The following is a 20,068-nucleotide window of genomic DNA, read 5'->3' on the forward strand; positions in this document are numbered from 1 at the left end:
ACCTCAACATTAAGTACTGTACTTGAGTAAATGTAGTTACTTTACGCCACTGATATTTATTATAAAATAAGACAAAACCAAATGAAATGCTGCAAATGACTGGTTGTGGTGTGACACGGGTGTAGAGGTGTGAATATAGGATCATTTAGGGCGGGGGGGGGGGGGGGGAGGAGTTGCTGGAAGTATTGAAGTGGTGAACACATTGCAGTCAGTGCAGTGGTGTAAAGTAACAACGTGTAGCGACGCGTTGTGAGCTTGTAGATCTGCTATTTTCAAACATTTTAGTAATTTTACTTTTGGTACTTTAAGTACATTTTCATACCAATACTTTTGTACTTTTACTCAAGTACATTTTTGATTCCGGACTTTTACTTGTAACAGAGTACTTCTACATGTAGTATTGATACTTTCACTTAAGTGAAACATTTGAGTACTTTTTCCGCCACTTATTACAGTACATGAGTGGTTTTCAAAGTAGAGGCCAAATGTAACGCATAGTGAGCTTGTAGATTGGCTTTGGCCACACATGACAGACAGACAGACAGACAGACAGACAGACAGACAGACAGATAGATAGATAGATAGATAGATAGACATTTTTGTCCCACTTCATGGTGTTCCAGTTCCAATTTTGTTGCTCTGCTCAGTTTTTGTTTCATAACTTCTAATTTCACTTGTTTATCCTGTATGAGTTCTCTTCTATGAGGTCTATTTATACCATTTGGGATATTGTGGTTTGTTAGTTTTTTGCCCATAATGACATGCCCAAAATCTGGACGCCATTGGAGAATCTAGTGACCTACTATACCCTAGCTCATACAAGGAACAGTGAAGGACAAGGAGGTTGTAACTCCAGGCCTTTGGCGCCCTCTGCTGCCCAGAACGTCTCCCTTCAACTCCATTCCATTATGCTCAAATGACTGACATGTCCTCTCATCACACATGGTACCATCAGCAGTGGTGGAAAAAGTACTCAAATGTTTTACTTAAGTAAAATTATCAATACTGCAATGCAGAAGTACTCTGTTACAAGTAAGAGTCCGGAATTCAAAATTTACTTGAGTAAAAGTACAAAAGTATTGGCATCAAAATGTACTTAAAGTACCAAAATTAAAAGTACAAACATATTTGAAAATAGCAGATCTACAAGCTCACAACGCGTCGCGATGTGAGCCTAGGTATAAAATAGGGCTAAAGTGGTTCATGTATGTTTCATAATGTCATCATTTATATCTGAAAAGTAACTAGTAACTAAAGTTTTCAAATAATTGTAGTGGAGTAAAAGTACAGTATTGGAAATTGGAAAATACTCAAGTAAAGTACAAATACCTCAAAATGGTACTTAAGTACAGTACTTAAGTAAATGCACTTAGTTACTTTCCACCACTGACCATCAGACAGCTGTTTTTCAATCACATGTCCACATCTCATTTCAAAAGAACAAACCAAACAAGCTCAGAGAACGGATGTAATTGTAGTATGTCTACATGAGACATTTGTGTAGGCATTTCAAGTTTTATGATCGGGTGATTTATTTAAAGCGGCACAACGTAACTTTTCTTTGATGAATAAAATTTAATTTTGTCCAATCTGTATGGTAGAGTATGTTAATACAATATAACTCATAGAATCGAGGTGGTTGTATTTTGTCTCCCTGCTCTTCTATTGAGACATTTAGATAGTGTCAAAGGTCATGTCTCACCTAGACACAGGATCTGACACAAATTTTGACCTGATGGTCAACATTCAATTTATCCCCTGAGCAAGCAGGCTGGCTCAGTGGCTCCATAGACCATATTCACACGGCGGCCATATTGGAATTTAACATTGAAAGTGCCGCCACCCGGGGTGGCTACTTTCATTGACTTCATAGAAACATGGCCGCCGTGTGAATATGGTCTATTAGCTCAATGGTAAAAAAAAAAAAAAAAAAAAGGAAAGTTACATGCAGCTTTCAATCATCCAAATGAACCAACCAAGTGAAATTTGGAAAATGTATATTTTGTACTTTCTTTCCCCATTTGTAAATCAAAATATTGGTCTATTTTACTCCAATGTTTTAAAGAAACTCCAACATAAAAAAACCTATTACAGACCTGAAATATAATTATACTTTTTATTTCATCTGTTATAGTTATAGTTATTATTCCATAAATTGAATAAATAACCAACCCCTACTCAATTCCTTCCAGCTGCAAGGGATTGAGGGATTGATTGAGGTCGGTCCCCCCCAGTGGTGGAAAAGGTACTCACATTTCTTACTTAAGTAAAAGTATCAATACTGCAATGTGGAAGTACTCCATTACAAGTAAAAGGCCTGTGTTCAAAATGTTACTTGAGTAAAAGTACAAACGTATTGGTATCAATATGTACTTAAAGTACCAAAAGAAATGTACTAAAATGTTTGATCTACAAGCTCAGAACGCGTCGCGATTGTGAGCTTGTAGATCGGCTATTTTCAAAGAGCCTAGGTATAACATATAGGGCTAAAGTGGTTAATGTATGTTTTATAAGGTAATCATTTATATCTGAAAAGTAACTAGTAACTAAAGTTTTTAAACAATTGTAGTGGAGTAAAAGTACAATATTTGCCTTTGAGATGTAGTGGAGTACAAGTAAAAGTATAGACAATTGGAAATACTCCGGTAAAGTCAAAGTACCTCAAAATTGTACTTAAGTACAGTACTTGAGTAAATGTACTTAGTTACTTTACACCACTGGTCCCCCCCCCCCCCAACAACAACAACAACAACAACAACAACAACAACAACAACAACATCAACAACAACAACAACTCTATTAGTTGACTTCATGGTTATGGTACACATGTGGGATTTGTAGGATAACAGATGTATGGTGTGTTGGGCTGGATTGACAAGTTTGGAGACAGAATAAAAGGCATATTTGTTTAGTCGAATTAGATACGGGTTTCTTTTAGAAATGGTTTGGAAAGTGAGTTCTTATGGTTTTGGGCAACATGTTTTAAATCTTATTCATGAAATCGTATTGTTTTATTGTGTGTGTGTGTGTGTGTGTGTGTGTGTGTGTGTGTGTGTGTGTGTGTGTGTGTGTGTGTGTGTGTGTGTGTGTGTGTGTGTGTGTGTGTGTGTGTGTGTGTGTGTGCCCCCGGTTGGAACCAATGATCTAGAAAATGAAAACATGTCTCCACTGCTATTTTTTTGGGTGGTGGTTCTTTTGTATCACTCATTGGGCCTTCAACCACTTGTTCAACCCTGAAACCCTAGTAGTTCATTGGTTCTCAACATGTGGGTCGGGACCCCCAAATTTTACCTTTAAAAAAAAGAAAATAAATGAAATAATAATAATAATGCATTTTATTGATAATGCACTTTACATTCTTGCGAATCTCAAAGTGCTAAAAATGAAAAAAGACCATTACTGCATCAAAAGTAATCAACAAACTATACTATAAAAACTGCTCAAACATTGTCCAAATTGTCATGTAATATTAGAAAGAAAATAGCTGATCTACAAGCTGTGAGGCGTTGTGAGATTGTAAATCGTCTATTTTCACATTTATCTGTGGAACCGAGTCAAACTAAATGTAATGCCTCAACTCCTAAAATTCCAAGTGCTTGTCAGGGTGGGGGGTCCCCAGTTCATATATGACTATTTTGGGGGGTTCCCCAGTACAAATATGATTATTTTGGGGGGGTCCCCAATTCAAATATGATTATTTTAGTGGGTCACAGCCTAAAAAGGTTGAGAACGACTGCTCTAGTTTACCAGGGTCCCCCAGGGCTCTATACTTGGTCCGCTCCTATTTCCCTTCCACATCAAATCTCTTTGGGAAAAAAAATAGACGCGTTGTGGGTTCGTAGAGGACGTATATTGCAGATTATGTGGTTAAACCTTCAGCGGAAAAAGAAATCTGTCAGTCAACTCATTCCGTCTGGGTCCAATTGATGCAAGAAATGTGTTTACATCTTCTGTCCGGTTACGGATGGGAATTCATACGGCAGTTGTTCTGTCCTCAGAAACCTCTGGTCCGTCTGATAGAATCCAGCTCCCTGCTGGCTCCAGTATTGAGTCAAGGGCCCGTCTGCTCTCACCGCCGGGTTGACCGGCAAGGAGAATGTCGTCCTGGCGTCCGTGCGATGCTGAAACAATGGGGAGGTGAATCTCTCTGCCTGGGGGGTCACCAGCGGCGGGGTCTTCTGTGCGATGGCCGCTTGAGGCGATGGGAAGTTTGGAAACATGTTGTTGTTGTTGTTGTTGTTGTTGTTGTTGTTGTACAATGGTTGGTGGAAGGACGAGGTTGGTCTCGGGAACGGGAAGGACATCAGGGCTTCAGGACCGCCTGCACATTTACAAGAGACTAAATAGGCTATAACGTGTTTTATAGGTAGAGTTTTGTGGGGTTTTAACTAGACTCTCGTAGCCAGACAACTATTCCACAATCTCAGAATGCTACTCTCAAAAACCGAGGCAGGAAGCTGTCATCCGTTTGTCATTTCCGTTCACGAAAATATATTTTAAAATATCTTTGTACTTTATTTTAGAATTTCCATTTCTAATAAGCAGCAAGCTATATGCTTTGATTATTTTGATTTATATTGGGAGACATCTGCGCGACTGTAAAAACGAAACGGAAGCAGGGAGGTGGCGTCACATCCACTTTCCCCTTGATCATTTTCAGAGCTTCTGTTACTCCAGACTGTATGACCGGAAGCATTTGAAAATTGTGGGAGTTAACAGTCTGGCCACGAGAGACTAGGTTTTAACCACTCTCAACCTGGGTCCCTATTTTAAGCATGCCATTATAGGCAAAGATATTCCAAACAAGAATTATATTTATTTAAAAAATGTTCACAATCATTCAAAATACATTTAACCAAAATTCAGAATCTTCAAAAATAGTGAATGTAGTGTCATAATGCGTTGTGAGCTTGTATATCGGCAATTTTCGCTATTCGTCATACGACAAAATATATATAGTGGTTATGTTATTATAACTATTTTAAACAACCTCACCTCTTTCCACTGAAGGACGGTAACCATGTTGTAACTTCTCAGTCGATGTGCTGTGAGGCTGAAATGATCCTGAAGTGTCGCAATATGATCCAATCTCCTTCCAGTCAACCTAAACATATGAGACGGTGTGTAAGAGTCTCTGGAATTTGTATCTCATAGCGTTGGCTGTAGCGGTTATCTCATACATATTTCATCAAAACATTCTATCTTGCATAGCACAAAAACTACCCCGACTGCACCTGTTGAGTTGTACAATTTCGTGCCACGACGGGATTCGTTGGGAAAAAGTGTTTTTCCTTTTGAAGGCCAGCAGCTGTGAAGGAAAAGAAAAGTTTATTCTCATGTATTTGTCATTCAACTGGATTATCACACTAGCCCACAGCAATGTGCAGCAGCCAGGGATTATAATAGATGCTGTTTGTTTGTTACAGTAATATTCTCTAAAGCCAGACAACTCTTCCACAGTATTCAAATGCTAGAGAGAATCTGTACTTCTGCCTCCTGAAAGTGTCATCTGTTTGTCGTTTCCATTCATGAAAATATATTCTAAAATATCTTTGAAATATATTTTTGAATTTCCATGCAGCAAGCTAAGCTTCAACTAATTTGTTTTACATTACGACTTATTTAAGTGACTGGAGGCGGGACATCCGCTTTATTTTCTGTGGATTTTCAGCGCTCCTGATGCACAGACTGTTTTGCGGAAGTCTCGAGAGACTGGTTTGTTAGTCAGACAACTTGAAGAGAACATGGGCAGATATCCATGATACCTGAAGGGAACGATCAGTAGTCTGACCCCAAAGAGTTGATGACCTTTTGGCTCGAAAATTTTCAAGTTCAAGGTCACAATCGAGGTCAATGTGTGACAGTTGAACAGCTTAATTTTCATGAAACTGTGGGATTGAGCACACACATTTAACATCTGTATTTGCGTTCACATTTTAACAAGAAATTCTTGAACACAAGCAATAGTAGATGCATAGGCTTGGGAATCTCAAAAAGTATTTCAGGATGCAGATCACGGATACAGGAAGCATCGCCTCCTCCATATACTGTATGGCGACTGCCAATTATCAGAGGCACTGAACAAAATGTAGCCCACACACACACACACACACACACACACACACACACACACACACACACACAATACGTACTCTGTATATTATCCCTCTGTTTGACTTCCCTCCTCCACTTTGCTCGTCGGTTTGAAAACCAGACCTTTGGCAAGACAGATATTAATTAGCAAGAGCAGAAATATTATTCGGTTATGAATAGTTTGATAGACATTATTACCAGTTTACCTTGATGGTTTCCTCCGGAAGTTTGATCTCTGATGACAGTTTTTCTCTGGTGTACACATCTGCATAATGACTCTGGAAGAATTCTGGAGTGGGACGTGGAAGCATAAAATGAATTGTTATGGATTCACTGCTAATAGGCCCCAGTGGTGTAAAGTAATTAAGTACATTTACTTAAGTACTGTACTTAAGTACAATTTTGAGTTTTCTTTTTTTTGTATTTCCAATTTTCAGTTTTTTCACTCCACTACATCTCAGAGGCAAATATTGTACTTTTACTCCACTACAATTATTTGAAAACTTTAGTTACTATAGTTACTTTGTAGATTTTTACTATTATTACAAAACATATATTAACCACTATATACATTTCGGCCATTTGAAAATAGCCGATCTACAAGCTCACATTGTGAGCTTGTAGATCTGCTATTCTCAAAAGATTTACATTTGAAAATTGTGAAACGGGACATTCTGTACGATGAGTACTTTCTACTTTTGGTACTTTAAAGGGATATTTCTCTTTAAAAAAAAACGTTTGGTCATTTTATCGTCTGCTCAGGCCTTTGTGAGCCCCCCAGACAGTTTTTAGGTTGCTCGATTCAGTATTTAGATATTTGATATTCATTTTATCAGACACGCCCCCTTCCTATACAAACCCATTGTAACTTCAAACTCCATTTTAACCATGTTAGATTCATCGAAAACACCTGTCCTTAGTCCTGGTGACTCATACTTCCCTCCTAATACGTGAGGGGGCCGTGTTTTTCCGATTAATTTTTTCATTTATTTTATAAAATTCTTTTATTGTATTTTATTTTTTTCATTTTCCCAAAAAAATATGAAAAATAAATGAAAAAAGTAATTGAAAAAACACGGCCCCCTCGCGTATTAGGTGAGCGCTATGAGTCACCAGAACCAAGGACGGGTGTTTTTGATGAATCTAACATGGTTAAAGTGGAGTTTGAAGTTACAATGGGTTTGCATAGGAAGGGGGCGTGTCTGATAAAATGAATATCAAATATCTAAATACTGAATCGAGCAACTTAAAAACTGTCTTAAAGGCCTGAGTAGACGATAAAATGACAAAAAGTTTTTTTGAAAGTGAAATATCCCTTTAAGTGATACCAATACTTGTGTACTTTTACTCAAGTACATTTTTAATTCCGGACTCTTACTTGTAACAGAGTATTTCTATATTGCAGTATTGATACTTTTACGAGATCAAAGGTCTAATTATTATTTAAAGTGTTTTTTTTTTCTTAAATGGATGCCCTATTGTATGACATACCAGCTACGACATTCTCACAACGATGTGACGCGTTGTGAGCTTGTAGATCTGCAATTTGTACTACTTTTAAATATATTTTTTTAAAGATGATGTACTTTTTTTTCCTTTACTGGATCTATTAGAAAAACAGGTTCTTTCTTTTCCATTCTGTGAAAAGTAACGCTTAGTTTGGGACATACAAGGTGTTCACCCGGCAGCGCACAATGTGAGTTTTATTGAGTTGTAGATAAGTGGTGCTCAACCTTTTTCATGTTAAGGACCCCCAAAATGATATGTATTTGGCCGCGGACCCCCATCTCAAATATTTTGATCCAGGGACCCCCAGAAGCAAAGATTTGATTTACAAATGTCCGCTTAAAAAATATATATATATTCAAAGATTTGCAAAAATGTTCAAAATGTTTCAAAAATAGCAGATCTACAAGCTTTGTAGATCTGCTATTTTTGAATAGCCAAAGTAGAAAAGGCTAAAGTGGTTAAAAGTATTGTGACGCTATATTAACACATTTTGTTGGGGACCCCCTCACAAGGACCCCTGGGGGTCCCCGGACCCCACTTTGAGAACCAATGTTGTGGACGCTTTCAAAATGACCTTGCTCTAAGGCTCTGCTTTGCTCTGGGGTGAAGGAGGTTCGGTTCCGAGAGTCCTGAGGCTGCTGGTCTTCTGGGCTGCATGGCCTCTCCACTGGCTCTCTGTTAACCACCTCTGCTTGAATCACGGAGGGAAAGCCTGCACAGAGAGGAAAAGTCAGATATAATAGCTAATGTTGTAACCTATAATAGGCATATGTAACGATTTATCGTAAATCGATTCAAATCGATTCAGAGAAAACACAGTATTGTAAAAAAAAAAAAGAGAGAGAGAGAGATAGAGAGAGAGAGAGAGAGAGAGAGAGAGAGAGAGAGAGAGAGAGAGAGCGAAATACTGGATTTGTGTAAGAGAAATCATTTTAAAAAGAGATTTTTCGGTCATTTGTCCGGAAAATAATTTTGTGGGAAATAAAATCGTATTGTGAACCTAGTATCTAGCCTGGTAAACCCTCCCTCCGGAAATCTCATTTCCACACTCCAGGAATCAAATAGAAATGAGATTTCCGGAGGGAGGGTTTACCAGGCTACCTAGTATCGTGATTCGAATCGTATCGTGAGTCGAGTGAATTATTATACATTATAGACCACTGTTTCTACTGTAAATAACCTCAGTGTTCATTTAACAAATGTAATGTAACCAAATTACCATTACGGGTCAATTTGGTCCATTTGTACACTGTTGAAGTTACAGACCCATGTCATTTGGCTGGGAACCCCCTGGTTTTGTACTTTTGTATGCTTTCTGCAGGAGCCGTTCAGAACGTTTTGGACCGATGTTCTCTCATGAGACGTGATTACCTGGGAAGACAGCGCTGAGAGCGTCGACTTCCATGCACATTGGCCCATAGTCGAACTGGAGCTTTCTCAAAATCCGATTTACAGAAGACACCTTGAAGGAAACAAAGGGGAATAACATGTCAGATGCCAGCATTCCATAAGAGAAAGAGTGTGAAACAGTTTTACGAGCAGAAAGTTTATAAAATCTCACTCACGCTAGGAATTCTGGAGGTCGTGCAGGCTCTCTCAGCCGCAAGCTTTTTCCGTATTTCCCAGGCGAAAATGGCCGGGTTCTCCCGCTTACACTGAATGATCCTGGAAATGACATCGGGAGTCAGAAGTCGAGGCCTGCTGCCTCCAGTGGCCTTGGGGTCCACCAGTCCAGTTTGGTTATATCTGCTGAGGATCTTGCTCACACAGCCATTGGACACCTAAAATAATAATCGCTTCAGTAATGTAATCAAAGGGATGCACAATATTGACATTAATGTCTTACCGTTCCATGTGCTGTTTACATTTCTGACTAATAAAGTATTCAATCAATCAAAAATGTAGTATTTTTATTTAACATGCATGCTTCCAACTTAAATAACATCACAATAGGCTTTTTCAGCATCACATTCAAACCATAAAATATCAGGTAAAACCGATATTTTATTTTGATATCGGTTCGATACAATATTGCATTACGATATTGACGACACCGATATACAATCAATGTATCGGTGCATCGCTACTGTGATCATAATCAATAGCTAATTTCAGTGAAAGCATCTGAGTATATGCTGTACTCAAAGAACGACTTCATCCATTTTCAACCTATCTTCGTATAATTGGTCCTCACTAATGCTCATGATAATATGGTACAATTTCTGTCAACTCGGGTCTGTGCAGTGGCATAATTTACATGGGGTTGCTGGGTTATGTAAACCCATATGCGGGATTTTACTGCAAGGGGGGCCCCCTGCTGGCGAGGATATATACATATTTTTTTTGTTCATTCATTTTGTTTTTAATATATAAAGATAGCCGCCCATACTATATATATACAAATTCATAGGCTATTATATGTACTTTTAGCCAAATTAACCGAATTAACCGATTTAAAGTAACAAAAGAAACGCTAAAATGCGTGCCGGGGCCCTTTTGAACTGAAAACCCATGTGTAATAAGGTTTGTGTACGCCATGGGTCTGTGTCTCAGTGGAGGGCTGTGGACAGTTCAGAAACCCGCCTACCAGTGATATCATAGTTAGGCAGGTTTGACAGGCAACATTTTTTATTCTTTATTATTTATTATTAATGTCTGTGAGAACAATGGCTTCCATTAGAGCATGCTAACTTATCTGAGACACAGACCGAGTTAGACAAAGATTGTACCATATTATAATGAACATTAGTGAGAACCAATTATAGGAAGATATTATTGAAAAAGGGTGAAGTCGTTCTTTATCCACTTTAAGCCCTGTTCTAACATTTTCAAAAGTATTTTGAACAATATATCTATCCTAAGAATAATTAATACTTTATACTTCTAGTCCACTATACATCTCGAGACAAATATTGTATTTTTTTTACTTGACTACCTTAGTAGTACTACGTTTTAGTTATTACTTTGCTTATTTAGATTATAAGCATGTATACGTCTGAACGGAAAGTATGATTTAAAAAAGCTTTTCCTCGAGTTCAAGAGTTTAATTAAATGGAAAAACGAAAGCCAGATTTATACTTAGTTGCACACTGGTGTTGCCCGCGGTTGTCCACTGTCTTCAAATAGCCGAAATATATACAGAGCTTAAGTGTTTAATGTATGTTTAGTAATAATAATCTGAATCTAAAAAGTAACTACTAACTAAAGTTTTCAAATAAAGGTAATGGAGTAAAAGTACAATATTTTCCTTTGAGATGTAGTAGAGTAGAAGTAAAAGTATAGAAAATTACAGTACTTGAGTAAATGTACTTAGTTACTTTACACCTCTGGTATCAAGGCTATAGCGTATATAGACCTACCTGAAGAATCCTGGATATCTCGCTGGGACGCAGTCCCTCTGAAGCCAGTTCAATCAGTTTTCTCCTCTTAGAAGCTGGCAACGGTCGACCGTTTAGAAATATGCCTCCTAGTTGGTTCACACTGCTACCACCTTACACAGAGAGAGACAACCATATGATAGAATTATATCATAGAAATATGCCTCCTAGTTGGTTCACACTGCTACCACCTTACACAGAGAGAGAGACAACCATATGATAGAATTATATCATAGAAATATGCCTCCTAGTTGGTTCACGCTGCTACCACCTTACACACAGAGAGAGAAACCCCTATGATAGAATATGCCTCCTAATTGGTTCACACTGCTAGCAGCTTACACACAGAAAGAGAAAAAAAAACATGTGATAGAAATACATGATAGAAATATGCCTCCTAGTTGGTTCACACTGCTACCACCAAAAACTGATAACCAGCAGTGGTGGAAAAAGTACAAACAATTTTTACTTTAGAAAAAGTATCAATGTCTCCGTCTACAAGTAAAAGTCCAGAATTAAAAATTTACTTGAGTAAAAGTACAAAAGTATTGGCATCAAAATATACTTGAAGTACTATGAAGGAGTGGGCACTAAGGAAGAGTGGGCACTATGGAAGAGTGGGCAGTGGGCACTAAGGAAGAGTGGGCACTACGAAGGAGTGGGCACTAGGGAAGAGTGGGCACTATGGAAGAGTGGGCAGTGGGCACTAAGGAAGAGTGGGCACTATGGAAGAGTGGGCACTATGGAAGAGTGGGCACTATGGAGGAGTGGGCACTAGGGAAGAGTGGGCACTATGGAAGAGTGGGCACTATGGAGGAGTGGGCACTAGGGAAGAGTGGGCACTAGGGAAGAGTGGGCACTATGGAAGAGTGGGCACTATGGAAGAGTGGGCAGTGGGCACTAGGGAAGAGTGGGCACTATGGAAGAGTGGGCAGTGGGCACTAGGGAAGAGTGGGCACTATGGAAGAGTGGGCAGTGGGCACTAAGGAAGAGTGGGCACTATGGAAGAGTGGGCACTATGGAGGAGTGGGCACTATGGAGGAGTGGGCACTATGGAGGAGTGGGCACTATGGAAGAGTGGGCACTATGGAGGAGTGGACAGTGGGCACTAGGGAAGAGTGGGCACTAAGGAAGAATGGGCACTAAGGAAGAGTGGGCACTAAGGAAGAGTGGGCACTATGGAAGAGTGGGCACTAAGGAAGAGTGGGCACTAAGGAAGAGGCACTAAGGAAGAGTGGGCACTAGGGAAGAGTGGGCACTATGGAAGAGTGGGCACTAGGGAAGAGTGGGCACTAAGGAAGAGTGGGCACTAGGGAAGAGTGGGCAGTGGGCACTATGGAAGAGTGGGCACTAAGGAAGAGTGGGCACTAAGGAAGAGTGGGCACTAGGGAAGAGTGGGCAGTGGGCACTATGGAAGAGTGGGCACTAAGGAAGAGTGGGAAGAGTGGGCACTATGGAAGAGTGGGCACTATGGAAGAGTGGGCACTAAGGAAGAGTGGGCACTATCGAAGAGTGGGCACTATGGAAGAGCGGGCACTATGGAAGAGTGGGCACTAAGGAAGAGTGGGCACTATGGAAGAGTGGGCACTAAGGAAGAGTGGGCACTAAGGAAGAGTGGGCACTAAGGAAGAGTGGGAACTAGGGAAGAGTGGGCACTAAGGAAGAGTGGGCACTAAGGAAGAGTGGGCACTAAGGAAGAGTGGGCACTATGGAAGAGTGGGCACTAAGGAAGAGTGGGCACTAAGGAAGAGTGGGCACTAAGGAAGAGTGGGCACCTCGATGCAAAATTTGACATTAAAAAAAAAGAAAATGGTCTTAAGTAATGTAGAACATGCTTGGACATTATGTCCATAATGTCCAATATTTCTACAACTCCTACAAATGGCTTCAAAACCCAGTATGATCAGCATAAACAATATGTTGGAATATAGATTTATGTCTGATAATGATGTAGGCCTACCGTGCATGTTCCAATCATGTATGTATAGCCTACTATACAATAATACTTCATATCATTTATTTATTTTTACGTAATGGAAAAATTTGCACATTTTACATTGAGGTGCCCACTCTTCCTTAGTGCCCACTCTTCTTGTATCCAAGTAGGCTATAGGCTACAAAGCCGACTCCGGTCAATAGGCTAGTTTATAAGTAGGCCACCGCCTGAGGGTTTAAGTGCATGTTAAAACAATCCATAGACAAATAAAACGACAAATAGGCCTATGTAGGCATAATTTAACTCATTCCAATCCAGGCCTAATTACGAAATAGCCTATTAACTATTATGATGGGATTCAAAGAAATGTGGGGACAGAACCTTTATTTGGCAGATCCAAGTTTGTTCCGCACATCTCCACTTGGTCATCAGTCAGTCTGTCTGTCTTGCAGGAATGAAAGTGATTCAATCAAAAAAAGATTCAATCAAAGTTCAATAAAAAAAAATATAGGCCTATATAGCCTAATTGAATTGAATCAGCAGATCAAGAAAGCTCTCCAGTCCACAGGAAAATGTCTGCTATAAGAAAGGTACAGGCTGACATCCACAGCTCTGTGCCAGGGCAGGGCGACCCCTCACGATTTGCTGACGAGATGAAAGTAAGTGTGAGTCTGAGATCGCAGGCACCTCTGACAAAACACATACACACACAGGAATCACGCACGACAGCACACACGTATATAGAGCTTTGAGGATGACGTAGCCAACCCCAAATGTCAATAATAAGCATCATCCACACAGGCTGCTTCATTGGCTGTATGTCAGATGTTGTGAGCGCAAATTGGCAGTGTATAATAAACAGCCGGTGGACACACTCATCATCAGTGGTGGAAAAAGTATAATGTAGAAATACTCTGTTACAAAGTCCGGAATTCAAAATATAGCCTACTTGAGTAAAAGTACAAAAGTATTGGTATGAAAATGTAGGCTACTTAACGTACCAAAAGTAGAAAGTTCCATTATGCAGAATGTCCCATTTCACAAAGTTTTAAAATGTATAAAAATAGCAGACCCAACATTGTGAGCTTGTAGATCGGCTATTTTCAAATGGCCAAAATGTAGGCTATATAGGGCTGAAGAAGTGGTTTTGTAATAATAATCAAAATCTACAAAGTAACTAGAAACTAAAGTTTTCAAATAATTGTAGTGGTGTAGAAGTACAATATTTGCCTATGAGTAAAAGTATAGGCCTAATGAAAATTGGAAAGAATACCTGTACTTAAGTACATGTAGGCCTACTTAGTTCCACTCATCACCATTGAGCTTGTAGATCTGATATTTTTGGCTAAAGTTCTCCTCGGAATAGGAATGCTATATGGTTCAAGTGGTTAATGCAAAAAATATCATCCTGTCACACAGATTTGTGTAGTAACTCAGAAGACCCCCTAGGGGTCCCGGACCCCCTGTTGAAGACCCCCTGGCCTATAATATCATTATTTAATTATTTTCATTCATTATAAATCCATGTCCTCTTGTGTTAAACGTGATCAACACAGGCATGTCACCCATTCTTTAGGTATAGCCTATGTGGTCACGTGACCTGAGCATCCTTTCACCATGGGTATAAGTGGCTCAGATTAAAACGATCGAGTCCCCCTTTCCATAAAGCAAACATTTGTAAATCTGCTCCACAATGACGACGTGCCATGCCATATGGTAAAGTGCTTTTGATCAATCATAAATCCATCGTGGAGTCTCTCTTTATTACATTTTCTTTCGGGCCATGAACAAATAGACTGCCTGTGCGAGGGCCAATTGGGGGACCTCGTGTCCACAGAATGGGGAGGTTTTAAAAAGCCCTCACAGATGTTCCACAGACAGCCCAGCAGATAAAATGCGTTGTAAACGTTTCCAAAGGAAATATTTGACGAGCAAATATTAGCCAATGTGAAAACCCACACACACAGGGGCTTCGCCTTTTGGCCTGTTTAATGACTAATTGAATATCATTAGCTGGGTCCACACAGATCGAAGTGTGCACCGACATAAAGGGCTTGGGTTTTAAAATGCCATATGGTCCCAAATTATACATTAACTTTGGCTTAGTGGACAATAACACTACCCGGTGCAATAACACTCAGCTTGGCCGTTCTGTTCGGGGAGGGGAGGACAGCCAAGGGCAGACACATTTTGGACACCAGCATCTCCTTGCCAACCGAGATCCAAAAGACAAATAACCTTTCTTTCCCTATCGCATGGAGTGTTGAGGTGGTTATTGATTTATTGTGCTTTAGGCTATTGCACGATCTGCGTGTATATAAGGCCGATCAAACAGTATAAAATATAAATGTGAATATTCGCCGTGCGTAAATTGACACTCGACTCTCCAAAAGGAGAAGGTGAATGTTTTTTAGTGCCTTAACGTTTTTTTTTAAACATTTTTTTTACATTTTTTACAGTTCCAACTCCTCGTATTCCTTTGTTTCGTCGATCACACGCACGTATGCGCGCGTGTTCGTGTCCCGATCTATGGGAAAGTGTCTCCGTTTCAACTGCGTAAAAAGGGCCGTCATTAAAGCTATCCAAAGCGCACCGATCGTCTCTGTGCGCAATGGACGGTTGGCTGGTTTGCCGCTTACAAACATGTCCCCATGCTGGCCTCATGTCCTTTAGTGGCTAGGGACACATCTCATAGAAATGGATCACTTTCTAAAAAATATATGGATTTTCTACTAACATGAATGCCAGTGGTGGAAAGTAACTGAGTAGCCTACATGTAGACCTACTCTATACAATTTTGAGTTTTTTTTTCTTTTTTCACTTTCTTCGGTATTTACACTTTTCAATACTTTTACTTCTACTCCACCTCATCTCAGAGGCAAATATTGCACTTTTTACTTTTTACTTTTACAATTATTTGACAACTTTAGTAGGCTATAGCCTAGTTATTTAGTTGATTTGTGTTATTATTACAAAACATACATTAAACCAATTCCAATTCAGCCCTATGTCGGCTATTTGAAAATAGCCAATCTACAAGCTCACAATGCGTTGATTGTAGATCTGCTATTTTCAAAATATTTGTATACATTTTGAACTTGTGAAATGGGACATTCTGCACAATGAGTGCTTTTACTTTTGGTACTTAAAGTATATTTAAGTACTTAGATAGCCTACTTAGGTATTTAGGTTAAATCCGTGTGTCTTGAGTTCAGTATTTAGGTACTTTAAGTATATGCGTAAAAGAGGCATAAACCTATCCAAAGCGCACCGATTCATCCTGTGCGCATCAATGGACGTTGCTCGTTTGCTTCAAACATTGATGTCCTCATGTCCTAGTGCAGTGGTGGAAGTATGTTTTGTAATAATAATCAAAATCTACAAAGTAAGTAACTAAAGTTTTCAAATAATTGTAGTCATGTAGGCCTAGTGGAGTAAAAGTTTAATATTTGCCTCTGAGATAGTGGAGTAGAAATAAAAGTAGCCAACTGAAAATTGGTAATAATCCAGTAAAGTAAAAATACCTAAAGAATTGTAGGCTACTTAAGTACAGTACTTGAGTAAATGTACTTTGTTACTTTACACCACTGCCAACTCGTACTGTGCGCAATGGACCGTTGCTCGTTTGCTTCTTCTACAAACATGTTCCATGATGTGATGTCCTTTGTCCTCATATCCTTTGGTTCACAGGTGGAAAGTAGGCCTACTCCTCACATTTCTTACTTAAGTAAAAGTATCAATTCTGCCATGTAGAAATACTCTGCTACGAGTAAAAGTCCGGAATTAAAAATGTAAGTGGGTAATGTATATGTGTTTTAATAATAATGAAAATCCACAAAGTAACTTACGTTTTCAAATAATTGTAATGGAGTGAAAGTATAATATTTGTCTCAGAGATGTTGTGGAGTAGAAGTAAAATACAGAAAATTAGAAATATTCCAGTAAAGTTAAAAATACCTCAAAATTGTACTTAGGTACAATACTTGAGTAAATGTACTTAGTTACTGTACACCATTGGTTCTCAAAGTGGGGTCCGGGGACCCCCAGGGGTCCTTGAGGGGGTTCCAGGGGGTCCCCAGCAAAATGTGTGAATATAGCATCACAATAATTTTAACCTTTTATACGTTGGCTATTCAAAAATAGCAGATATACAAGCTCATAGCGCGGCACATGAGCTTGTATAGATAAGATCTGCTATTTTTGAAAAATCTTGAAAATGTGTGCATAGTCCATCTTTGAATATATTTATTTTTTAAAGCAAACATTTTTAACTCAAATCTTTGCTTCTGGGGGTCGGGTCCCAGGCACAACATATTTTCAGATGGGGTCCGCGGCCAAATATGTATCAATTTGAGGGTCCCTGGCATGAAAAAGTTTTTTTTTTTTTAACGAATGGATTTTCTACTAACATGAAAGCAACCCGATGTGTCCCATTGCTTTTTGTGTGTGTTTGTTTTATTGTACTTTTCAAGAATGTGGCGATGATGACCCTTTGGGAGTTGAGCTCAGTCTGAACTAGTCCCGTTAGGAACCTCAATCTCCATGATAGCTCCGAGATGAGGTCCCGCCGTTTCGGGTCCCGGCAGAAGTAGAGTCCGTCTAAATGCAGTGAAGATCATCTTTTTTTTGCAACATTGTATCCAAAAAGTAAACACACACACACACACACACACACACACACACACACACACACACACACGGGCTCTGCACTTGCTTTTTTTTTTCCAGCGCACAGACCAATTTGATCTAATTTGAACCAATTAGACCCATTTCAATGCGATCCTTGTCATTTTTGTTGCTATATAAGTTAATTAAAAAGAGGGCGCTCTATATTTTCAATTGATTAATAGGCCTAACCCATATCCATGTAGAACTTTCTTTTTTTTATTAGTCAGAATTCGAACCTTTTTTAATGCATTGACGTAGCCTACTCCACTGATAAAGTGTAGCAGCAAACTATTCTTACCTTGCTATAATCTACATGACACTACCAGTCTAAATGTGGAATGCCAACGGACTCATTACCGTCCTTAATTTTATTGCATTTCTTTAAATGTCTTGATGACTTGAATACAAGCCACTATGGCTTTTTGTGTTCTCCTTTTAGCACCATTGATCGTAATACGTATTAGCAAACTGTTAATAAAGTAGGCTATTCAGTCAATCAATCAATCAATCAATCAATCAATGATTATCAATCAATCAAATGAACCTATACAGGGCACAGGCTGATGTGCATTAGATGCACCTGACTGAGAGAGGCGCAATAATCATTGGTACCTCTTTATTTATAAAGCCCTGGTTGGAAAATGACCACCTTATCTCTCTTCCATGCTACGTCAGAAACCTAGTCACATTCGAACTCGCTCCAGTGATTGACTTGTCCTTCTGGTTCCTTTTGACAATTCGGAACTCAACTGGGAAAGACTGCTTTCAATTTTTGTAAACCGCTTGCAACAAGAGCTTGAATACCCTATCTATTGGTCATTTTAGGAATTTATATAATAACCGTGCATTACCTGTATGCACCTGTTTTAACTGATTACTGCTACCATGCAACTGTTTTAACTGTTTGTGTCAACTTTATTGTTTTTTCTTGTTGTTCTTATGTTATGTGTGTAATCTCGTCATCATTGTAAATGAGGGTCTCCCTCAATGATCTTTCCGAGAATCTTAAATAAAGAGAGAGAGAGAGAGAGAGAGAGAGAGAGAGAGAGAGAGAGAGAGAGAGAGAGAGAGAGAGAGAGAGAGAGAGGGGGGGATGCAAATAAATAACCTGAATTGAGAGGAGTATTTCCTCAGATGTATATGGCCTGTTTATTCTATTCTATTCTATTCCTGTCTGTCTGTCTGTCTGTCTGTCTGTCTGTCTGTCTGTCTGTCTGTCTATCGCTCTCTCTCTCTCTCCCTCCCCCCCTCTCTCTCTCTCTCTCTCTCTCTCTCTCTCGCTCTCTCTCTCTCTCTCTCTCTCTATATATATAATATATATATATATATACATATGATATTATAAACACAACACACACGCACGCGCGCGCACACACTCCTCCCGAGGCTGGCAGACAGTCTCATCATCATGAATGAAGTTGAACTGAACTGAACTGCTCCATCTCTCTGTACTGTGTATGTAGTGCTCAGAGTTGGACTGAACGGGTTAAATACTATGCTGACGTGTCGCACCTCTTGCACCGGAAGACGTCGTTCCAGCAGCGTGCCTACGCAGCGCAGCTACGCAACGCAGCGCAGCCTCCCCCGTTCTATTCGCTCTCCCCCTCATTCATTCTGAGCTCCCTGGAACTTAGGGAAACGTGTGCTTTTGACGTGTGGTGTGTGTGCGCGCATGTGTTTCCGGTACCAACGTGTTTGGTGTGTATCTGTGTGTGTGTGTGAGTGAGTGTGTGAGTCGCTGCTCTGCTAGTGCTGATCAGCCTCTCTCTTTTCTCCTTGGCTCCCAGCAGTAGAAGAACTACACTTCTTCTAGTCAGTCTCCCCCCCACGTCGGACCCCCTCCTCGGACCCCCGGTTAACTAACCACCACAGATCTTCAATCTGAAACCCACCCACCACCAAAAGCAGCTTCCATAGGACATAATGGCATCGCTTTCAGCACAGCAAGCAGCCCAGCAGCCGGGCTCGACCCAGAACCAGGTCGCAGCTCCGCTCCAGAGAGGAATAGTGAAGATGGTACAGTATTTGATTGAACTACAATGTGTGTGTGTGTGTGTGTGTGTGTGTGTAGGGCTTTATTCAGGGGGCTATAAGCTCCTTTCGGAACCCTGTATACCTCTTTTTTTTGCATTTGGGATAACGGTCCGTCATCCCAAATGCAAAGAAGAGGTATACAGGGTTCCGAAAGGAGCTTTAATCAGGGATTTAAGTGCCAGACAACTTCATGTAAACTTTGATTTGAATGCCAGTCAGTGTGTGTGTGTGTGTGTGTGCCAGTGCGTGCCACACACACACTGTTAGAAAAGTGTCACCCACCACCGGCTGGCAGCATGCTGCCTGATAGTGGCTCCATATACTACGTCTTCTGTCAACTAGAAACCAACGCGCTTGTGTCTTCTGTCCAGTAACTGGACAGAAGACACAAAACGCGTGTTTTCTAGTTGACCAAAGTGTCGACGTTGAGCCACAAACCGACGTGTCTCTG

The 20,068-nt window shown here is 39.9% G+C and overlaps 2 protein-coding genes across 3 annotated transcripts in view; one reads left to right on the plus strand and one right to left on the minus strand.

Moving 5' to 3' along the window:
• Positions 1-3,941: 3,941 nt before the first annotated feature.
• On the minus strand, positions 3,942-15,104 carry pax4 (paired box 4; the record flags this gene model as incomplete). The annotated part of the gene is made up of 8 exons (XM_080421119.1): positions 3,942-4,192; positions 6,153-6,216; positions 6,300-6,382; positions 8,177-8,314; positions 8,974-9,064; positions 9,168-9,383; positions 10,962-11,092; positions 15,038-15,104. The coding sequence occupies 8 exons, from the start codon at positions 15,102-15,104 to the stop codon at positions 3,942-3,944; spliced, it is 1,041 nt and encodes a 346-aa protein (XP_080277245.1).
• A 4,091-nt stretch (positions 15,105-19,195) lies between these two features.
• The window catches only part of snd1 (staphylococcal nuclease and tudor domain containing 1), a 352,436-nt gene continuing 351,563 nt past the window's right edge, over positions 19,196-20,068 (plus strand). For both annotated transcript variants that reach the window (XM_080420799.1, XM_080420800.1), the window contains exon 1: positions 19,196-19,599. In XM_080420799.1, the coding sequence (XP_080276925.1) occupies positions 19,507-19,599 (93 nt within the window). In that variant the 5' untranslated portion in view covers positions 19,196-19,506. The remainder of the gene's footprint in view (positions 19,600-20,068) is intronic.

This window comes from Gymnoscopelus braueri (assembly GCF_963280865.1).
Source record: "Gymnoscopelus braueri genome assembly, chromosome: 23".
NCBI classification, from domain to species: Eukaryota; Metazoa; Chordata; class Actinopteri; order Myctophiformes; family Myctophidae; genus Gymnoscopelus; species Gymnoscopelus braueri.